The sequence below is a fragment of the Bidens hawaiensis genome, unplaced genomic scaffold (genome assembly GCF_021521415.1).
Source record: "Bidens hawaiensis isolate Kalapana, Puna unplaced genomic scaffold, B.hawaiensis_p1.1 tig00020245_1, whole genome shotgun sequence".
NCBI lineage: Eukaryota > Viridiplantae > Streptophyta > Magnoliopsida > Asterales > Asteraceae > Bidens > Bidens hawaiensis.
In genome coordinates, this window is record NW_027493084.1 from 264,080 (window position 1) to 273,662 (window position 9,583).

The window sequence follows — 9,583 nt, forward strand, 5'->3', positions numbered from 1 at the left end:
AATTTACATCTACTACCCGATCCGTTTTATGTTCGGGAAATTTTAACAACGAAAAGTAAACACGTTTATCGAGACATTATTATAAAATTATAAATGTTTATATATTTATGTATAAACTTTGGAAAATGAACGTTTTTAACCCAAAACTAAAATTTAATCCTTTATTGTATCCACATCGACTTTCCAGGGACTGAAATGCAATTATTACATATTATCCCTTTACCCAAACCCGTAACCCGTTAACCCGTAACCATATGCCTAAATCCAAGATCTGTTTAGTTAACTTGAGCCTCAATTAACGATCTAAATTAAGAATTTAATCTTGGTTGTGATTTCCCTTAACATATGCGGCCTAACCGTCTTCACTAATTAAGGAACAAGATCAAATCAAAAGTATACCGAGATATTATACAAACCGACTGAACTTAGGATCAATTGTATATCTTAAGGCTGGTTATAAATCAATTAAACTTGTCTGCACATTCTATACAACCAGACGACCAAAACCCCTAGGATTAATTGTATTATCTTTGGCCGCTACCACTGTTCGATCTTCTTCTTGCCGCCGATGACGGGTTTGGCCGTTCGCCCTGTTCCTATCATCTAATCAGGTAATTGAAACATGCATTGAGTTCCCCTAACATCTATAAGAAATAACCCCAACATTAATTGAATGAAAGATGGTCAGATTAATCAATTGTTGAATTAGGTTTATAAATCAAATCTGGTTGTTTATTAATTCAGTATATATATATATATATATATATATATATATATATATATAAACATTTACAAGCCTAAATCAACTGACACACCAGCACGCATTGCTGGTGTGTGTGTGTTAACTCTCTTGGATGGCTGAGGTTGCGGGTTCAAGTCCTGACCGGCCAAGTTTTTGGTGTTTTTGTTATTTAAAGTTTTTTTTTATTTTGTTTGATCACTTACATATATTATAATTAATATTAAATATTAAATAAACAATATTTTATTCAAAACTGGCGTCATAAAAGTTAAACATTTTGTGTCGACTAGTTTCGTTCCAAGTTTTCGTATATATAATCGAAAGTTAAAAACCGACATTAGTATTGAGGATACTCGTTGTTAAAATATTTTTATAAGTTTGCTCATATTTATATATATATACACACATACATATTATTATTATCTGTTTTAAACAAAACCATAATAAACGTATTAAACATACTAAAGGTATTAATTATATTTTTTCATCGAATTTCGTTAAGGATTCTAAAATATAAATTTTTATGATAATTATACATTTAAACATTTGTAGTAGGTCACGTCTCATATTTATTTAAACTAATTGTACGTAAACTCGGTTTTATAACAAACAATTATTTTTATAATTAAATAATAATAATCCGTAGAGATCAATCATTCAATCCATAAAATACCCAACATAATTGTAACTCAAATCATATCAAAATCCTAAAATCGTTATACGTATTATATCATTTATAATTCACTCATAACATTATTTAATTAGGATTCTTGTCGGTAATTCTCGAGGAGTGTGATTATCGTTTCTTGTCGTGTTCATTCTCGTTTGGCTTATTCGATCAGGTGAGTTTGATCATTCCCCTTTTTATATATTGTTTTCAAACGTTTTGGGGACATATGCGTACTTACTCATATTTTCTATTCTATATACATACTCAAAATCGCAAACATAATTATTGTGTGAATATCAGTCGAATACTATTTGCTAATTGCTACATGTTTAATTTTTACTTGATAATGTTTCGGAGAGGTCCAACATATCCCCTTGTATAGGGTTCTCATTAGTATGATCATACAACCGTCTTAGTAACCGGAGCCCGATTCGCTTGTCAAAGGTAAACCAACAATTTAGTCATTGTAATCAATGCCCAATTCGCTTGACAACATTTCATTGGCACACGAGTATACTTGATCTTGGTTTGTTAAGGTTTGATTGATTATTAACACATAGATTGGTTTGCGCATTTATCATTTATTATATATCAATTATATATATATATATATATATATATATATATATATATATAATTTTTTATTTCAGAATTGGTGATCATCTCACTCAACATGTGTTGTTGATCAAACTCCATTTTCTATGCATATGCAGGTTGATTGAAGATTGATGTTTGGACATTTAGAAAGACCTTAGGATTATAATGAAGATAAACTTAAATTTAATTGATTGTATTTATTTATGTGAATTGTATTGTTGTATTCGAATGTTGTGTATTATTTGAATTAAATAATTAATTAGATATTGTCACATTTTATATATGATAGTATCTTCGAGTTGTGAGCAATCGGATCACGCCCCGACATTTCCGCCTTAGGTTGGGGTGTGACAATCTATGCGTGACATTCAATTCTGGAACTTGGTTGAGCTACCCCCCAAATGTCGGGCAGTAGGGAGCAAGTGGATTTTCAAATCGAAAACCAACATGCATGTAAATGTATACACCTGTAAGGCACAGCTAGTAGTGAAAAGGTTTACTCAAAGTCAAGGTGTTGGCTTTGGTGAAACCTTCTCGTCCATTGTTATGATCAAATCGATCATGGTGTGCAAACTGAATAAATCCATTTATGGACTCAAACAAGCATCTCGCAGATGGAATCTTTGTTTTAATTAGAAAATCAAAGAGTTTGGTTTTGTCAGAATGAAGATGAGTATTGTGTTCATAGAAAGGCTAGTGGGAGCAATATATCATTCCTCAACCTGTATGTGGATGACATTATGATCATTGGAAACAGAATTCCTATCTTAAAGAAGTTAAACACTGGTTGGGATCTTGTTTCGCAATGAAAGATTGATGTGCTTGAAGTAGTTTAATAATTATTAACTAAATTAACTAAAATTAAACACTAAGTAATACTCTAGACTTTCTAAAACTCGACTAAACTACTAACCGGCAAGTGAACCAATCGACTCTAGTAAATCTAAGTAAGTCCGGATATCGAACTCACGAGACTCTTTAAATTACGTTTATTGGCTAATTAGACTCGACTACAAAACACGACTTATTAATTATATTTGTTTGGGGGGGTTTATTTACAATACTAATTTAATACTATTATTAAAAACTAATTAAGAAAACAAGTAATTTAAACGAAAACAAAGTCTGTTGTGAAAATAATATGATGATGAGAAAACTACCTAGGCTAGAATCCCCTAGATTTCAGTAATGAATTAACCCGGGAAAATGTTTAGTTATGGAACTAGGATCGTAAAATAGACACTTATAAGAAAACATGAACAGGACCCCTGACCCTTTTCAAGAGACACCTATGGATTTCTAGCAAGTTTTAACGCACACCAGTATTAAAAATCAAGTTCTCCTACGGTCACCCAATTATTTATAATTTAGTTCCTTTATACGAAATCCTACCTTACAGCGCGAAAATCAAAGGCAATTACTATATTTAATTGATTTTATAAACAATAATAAATAATCAACCCTAGACGGACTCCTTACGAAGAACTAAATCTAGCAAGATTAAATAGTAAAGACTTATCAATAACCTAGCACTTTACATATTTAGGTTAGCATCACACTTAGGTTTATTCGACAATATTATTCCTATGACCTTATCATGACATCAATCATAAAATAATCAAGAACACAAAGTAATTGACCTAATAGCAATCCTATCATATGACAAACAATAATCAAGGAAAACTATGGAATAAAACTCATCAAACAATCCTAAGCATTCATACGCATCAACTAATTATAGATAAATCTTTTACTAAACCACAAAAACCATAACGATAAACAATCCCAAAGTCAAATCAAAATATCAAAGTAGGTTCATCATAAGCCTAGATAGTTCATGCAATTTAGCCTAGCATCTTAGGTTTAAACAAAACAAGCAAATAAGAATTCACGGCGTAAAATAAACGAAAACAAAAGAAAAAAAAGATAAAACCCGTGTTCTTCGCCTTCAACCAATATGCGCAACACCAGCTAATTCTTCGACTCCAAAGCTGCCAAAATCTGCTCTCGGATGCCTCGGAACTCACCAAAATCGTCTGGAACTTCAGGGTATGCTTAAGGGTGAGTTAGGGTCTTTATATAGGCAACAGGTGTCCAAAAAAATACGAAAATCGGCTTAAAACATGGAAGATTCTGGAACTGAAAGCCACCGCGCCGCGCGACGGCCTTCTCTCCCTTGGCCGCATGGCGCTCTGGTCTATGGGGGCTCGTCTGATCTGGTTCACTCCTGGTTCGGTCCAGTTCGTTTCCTGATGCGTTGATTCACCGGTTCGGCTTGTTTTTATCGTTTTCACCCTTTTTAACCACGAACAAGTTCCGAGACCTACATTTATACAAATATGTTAGTAGTATACAAATCCTAACAAAAACCGAACATAAACTAATAAAATATTAAATAAAATGTACACGGGATTAATATATATTAAACGTTATATCAAATATCCCCACACTTAATCTTTTTTCGTCCCTGAAAAAGTCTCATTGCAACGGGATCAGAATCAGAGAAATACAGTATTACAAACATATAGGTTATCTTAAAATTTAGAACATACGCCTATGAAGTGTTAACCACTAAAACTAGAACTGCAAGATTTTAAGTTTATATCACCGTCTACACGGTATATTTTAACGTTTAAACCTACCCAAGCATCTTATGATAGTGTATTCAAATTTCTTTAAAAATTCATAATTTTCTACAATCAAACTAAAAATGAGGCTTGAGTATGGCAGACCTTTCATCTCGTATTTTATATAGACTTAACATGTATCCCACTAAAAATCATATTTATCGTTAAAAACCAACTATCAAACTGCCCTTTCATTCTCAAAGCTGAGCCTACCGACACATCCCAAGTTAAGTGCGTGTTCTTTAATTATATCTTATTATTAGTAGTTTGAAAAACCGATTCCTGATAAGTATCCTCATCTCCCATTTATACGCAAAAAGAAACAAATTCAAAGAACATTTTTCAAAACTTTTTTTTAAACATAAAAATCTAAACGAAAAAACATATGTATTCCCATCCCCACACTTAAAATTTGCATTGTCCTCAATACAGAAACAGAAACACGACTCAAAATTTTAAAAACAAAACCTAAAAAGACAAAAATAAAAGAATAAAACAAAACTAAAAATTATAAAAACAAAGTAAAAAGGAAAAGACTTAGCTGGTAATATGCGAGTGAAGTATGAAGCTAAAGTCTTCATCCATGACTGCCCTCCAGTTCCGAACGTGCTCCACAACCAGTATCTCATTTCTCTCGTACACGAACGGAAGCGGCAACAATACAAACAATATCTAAAAACTTATCTTATCAACCTGATAGATATTAATCTTTCAAAATATGGAACCAGACCAACAAACCAAACATAAAAGCAGCAAATAAATAATAAGAAAAGTATACGGCTCCTGCTACTTCATCCCCACACTTGAATGTTGCATTATACTTCAACGGGATACTCTTCTAACTTCCTTCAAAACCTACAAACCAAATAAAAACTACAAATAACTACGTTAGTAACTCAAGGAAAAATAAAAATAAAATAGGAAAGAATGTACAAACTCTATACTTGAGTATTCACTCAAGAACCATGTGTGACAATTCAGTGCGATGGATCGAGAAGGAGTTTCCTCCATCTCGATTGATTCCTCCGGTCCTCCAAGATAGTGCTTCAAGCGATGACCGTTCACCTTCAAAGATGTTCCATTATCCGGGTTCTCCAACTCCACCACTCCATACGGGAAAACTTCTTTCACCAAGTACGGTCTCGTCCACTTTGATCTCAACTTTCCTGCAAACAACTTCAAACGAGAGTTAAATAATAATACCTTATCACCTTTCTTGAACTCCTTGCCGCCTTTCAAATGCTGATCATGTAAAGCTTCCGTCTTTTCTTTAATGTTCAACGATCGGGAATATGCTGCATCCCGAAACTCCTCCAACTCATGAATCTGAAAATATCTTTTCCTCGCGGCCTCGGTAAGATCGGCATTCACCATCTTCAATGCCCAATAAGCATGATGCTCCAACTCTACCGAAAGATGGCAAGACTTACCATGAACAAGCATAAACAGTGTAGTACCCAATGGAGTCTTGTATGCAGTTCGGAATGCCCATCATCTAGCTTCTCCAACCAATCTTTCCGACTAACCCCGACCGTCTTCTCCAAAATCCTCTTCACCCCTCGATTAGCATTCTCGACTTGACCATTCGTTTGAGGGTGATAAGCAGTAGAGGTACGATGAGTAACCCCATAACGAGCCAACGCTTTCTCCATGACGGTATTACAAAAATGGGTTCCCCGATCACTAATAATATCTCTTGGAGTACCGAAACGAGTAAACAACTTCTTGAGGAACCTCACAACAACTCGTGCGTCATTCGTAGTCAACGCTTGGGCTTCCACCCACTTCGATACATAATCAATCGCCATTAAGATATACTTATTACCGTTTGACGTGGGAAACGGTCCCATGAAATCAATGCCCCAACATCAAAGATTTCAAGAATTTGTATGGGGTTCTGAGGCATCTCATTCTTGGATGAAATATTACCTGTTCTTTAGCACGCATCACAAATCTTCACAAACTCCTCAGCATCTTTAACAACTGTCGGCCAATAAAACCCACTATCAAACACCTTCTGCGCGGTAGCATGCGCACCATGATGACCTCCAGTCAACCCTTCATGAACATGCTTGAGAATATCCCAACCTTCCTCTTTCGTCACACATCTCCTCAAAATTCGGTCACCACCAATCTTGAACAAAAACGGGTCATCCCACACATATCGATTAACATCCCGAAAGAATTTCCTCTTTTGTTTCATAGTCATACCCTCCAAAACAAAACCATTAGCCAAATAATTAGCAAACTCAGTGAACCATGGCATACCTTGCTTCTCAGCCGCAACAACGTCGATCGACTCGTGAGGGAATGTATCTCCAATCTCCTCCTCACGCAACTCTTCTCTCCCCGGGTCCTCTAAACGGGATAGATGACCGGCCGCAACGTTTTCCGCACCCCTCTTATCTTAATCTCGATGTCAAAACTCGGAAAGTGGAAGAATCCACCGTATAAGACGAGGCTTCGCGTCTTTCTTGTGAAAGAGGAAACATAAAGCTGCATGATCAGTAAAAACGGTGGTCTGCGAAAGCACGAGATACGAGCGGAACTTGTCAAGTGCGAAAACAACGGCTAAAAGCTCCTTCTCGGTGGTGATGTAGTTCTCTTGGGCATCATTCAACGTCTTGCTAGCATAATAGATGGGGTGAAAATGTTTATCTCGCCTTTGCCCCAAAACCGCTCCAACCGCATAATCACTAGCATCACACATGTCCAATCGGGAGAACAAAGAATGGGAGCACTTACGAGATTTTCTTTCAAATACGTGAACGCCTTCACACATTCATCATCAAAAACAAAATGGTACGTCTTTCTCGAGGAGTCGGGTCATCGGGCGGTAATTTTGGAAAAGTCTTTGATAAATCGCCGATAAAATCCCGCATGACCCAAGAAACTCCTAATCGCTTTCACATTCGTTGGTGGAGGAAGTCTGTTTATAATATCAATCTTTGCCTGATCCACCTCAATACCATCTCTCGAGATCTTATGGCCCAACACGATCCCTTCCGTCACCATAAAATGGCATTTTTCCCAATTCAACATCAACTTTGTCTCAATACACCTTTTCAACATCTTCTCAAGATTAGCCAAACAATGATCGAAAGAATTACCGTAAACCGAAAAATCGTCCATAAACACCTCTATGGACGTCTCTATCATATCCAAAAAGATGGCCACCATACAACGCTAAAAGGTGGCCGGAGCGTTACATAGTCCAAACGGCATGCGACGGTACGCAAACGTGCCATACGGACATGTAAAAGTCATCTTATATTGGTCTTCAGGTGCAATGGGAATTTGAAAATAACTCAAAAAACCATCAAGAAAACAATAAAACTACTGACCTGCAAACGCTCCAGCATCTGATCAATAAACGGCAACGGGAAGTGGTCCTTCCGGGTGGCATCATTCAACCGTCGATAGTTAATACACACTCTCCAACCAGTAACCGTACGCAAATGGATAAGCTCATTCTTCTCATTCATGACCACAGTCATACCTCCTTTCTTCGGAACAACTTGGGTCGGGCTCACCCTTGGAGAGTCGGAAATCGGGTAAATCATCCCGGCATCCATCAACTTCAATACCTCCTTCTTCACAACTTCTTGCATATTTGGATTGAGATGTCTTTGTGGTTGCACCACCGGTTTGTACTCATCCTCCATTAGAATCCGGTGTGTGCAATAGGCGGGGCTAATACCTTGAATATCATACAATCTCCATCCAATCGGCCCCTTATGTAGCTTCAACACGTCTATCAACTTCGATTTTTCTTCCTCCGTCAACTTGGGTGACACAATAACGGGCAAGTTTGAGCCTTCATCAAGATACGCATACTCTAAGCGTGACGGGAGAACCTTCAACTCAAATGGAGCGGGTTTCTCCTCAGAACCCGCCTCACTCTCATAACTAATCTCATTCACCTCTATCATCTCGGGCAAACCCGAAATCTCAACCAACTCATCACAAACCTAATCGTTCTCACACGACTCATCCTTACCAAAATCATCACAATCTACCAAACCATTACTTCCCACAAGATCTGCACCACAAATATAATCGAAACAGCTATCAATACCTGCACTAAACGAGTTAATAAAATAAACCGAGTGGCATGGACCACTTAAATCATCTTGATTACTCGGATGCTTCATCGACCTCGCGACATCATAAGTAACATTCTCATCACCAACCTGAAGCGTGATCTTCCCATCATAAACATCGATAAGTGCCTTTGCGGTACGTAAGAATGGACGACCTAGAATAATGGGAACCTTCTCGTCGGCCTCAATGTCAAGCACCACAAAATCAACCGGGAACACAAACTTATCCACCTTTACTAAAAAATTCTCAATAATACCTCACGGGTACTTAACCTAACGATCAGCTAACGATAAAGACATGCGAGTCGGTGTAAGCTCGCCTAACTCCAACTTCTCATACAAAGAATACGGCATCAAATTTATACTCACACCCAAATCTGCCAATTCATGGCTCATCGCATCACTACCAAACAAACATGGAATCGTAAACACACCCGGATCCAACAACTTCTTGGGCACGCGGTTCAACACTACCGTTGAACAATCTCCCATAAGGGGAATAGATGACACCTCCCCCAACCTATCTTTCCTCTTCCACAGGTCCTTCAGAAAATTTGCGTACTTCGGCATGTGTTGGAGGGCTTCAATGAACGGAAGATTAATCTTCAACTATCGGAACATATCAAGAAAGTTCCCATACTCCCGCGTATATTTCTGGTGTTTCGCGCAAGCGGGATACGGGATACGAGAATGGTCAACCAAAGATGATAGCCGGATTTCAATCGGCTTCTTCTCTACTGGCGATGTAACTGGTGCGGTGTTCTGCACTTTACCCAGTACTTACATCTCGATCTCTTCATCCATTACCTCCTCATCTTTCACTTCAACCTCATTCCTTCGCACC

The 9,583-nt window shown here is 37.2% G+C and overlaps 1 protein-coding gene across 1 annotated transcript; it reads right to left on the bottom strand.

Moving 5' to 3' along the window:
* Positions 1–8,607: 8,607 nt before the first annotated feature.
* On the bottom strand, positions 8,608–9,309 carry LOC143560237 (uncharacterized). The gene is made up of 2 exons (XM_077048579.1): positions 9,018–9,309; positions 8,608–8,678 (listed from the first exon to the last, which is right to left on the bottom strand). The coding sequence occupies exons 1-2, from the start codon at positions 9,307–9,309 to the stop codon at positions 8,608–8,610; spliced, it is 363 nt and encodes a 120-aa protein (XP_076904694.1).
* Between the last annotated feature and the right edge of the window lie 274 nt (positions 9,310–9,583).

Coding starts and splice junctions, on each gene's coding strand:
- LOC143560237 (XM_077048579.1), bottom strand. CDS start 9,309: ATGCCGAAGTACGCAAATTTTCTGAAGGACCTGTGGAAGAGGAAAGAT. Junction 8,679..9,017: donor GTCTTTATCGTTAGCTGATC/GTTAGGTTAAGT, acceptor TTTGTGGTGCAG/ATCTTGTGGGAAGTAATGGT.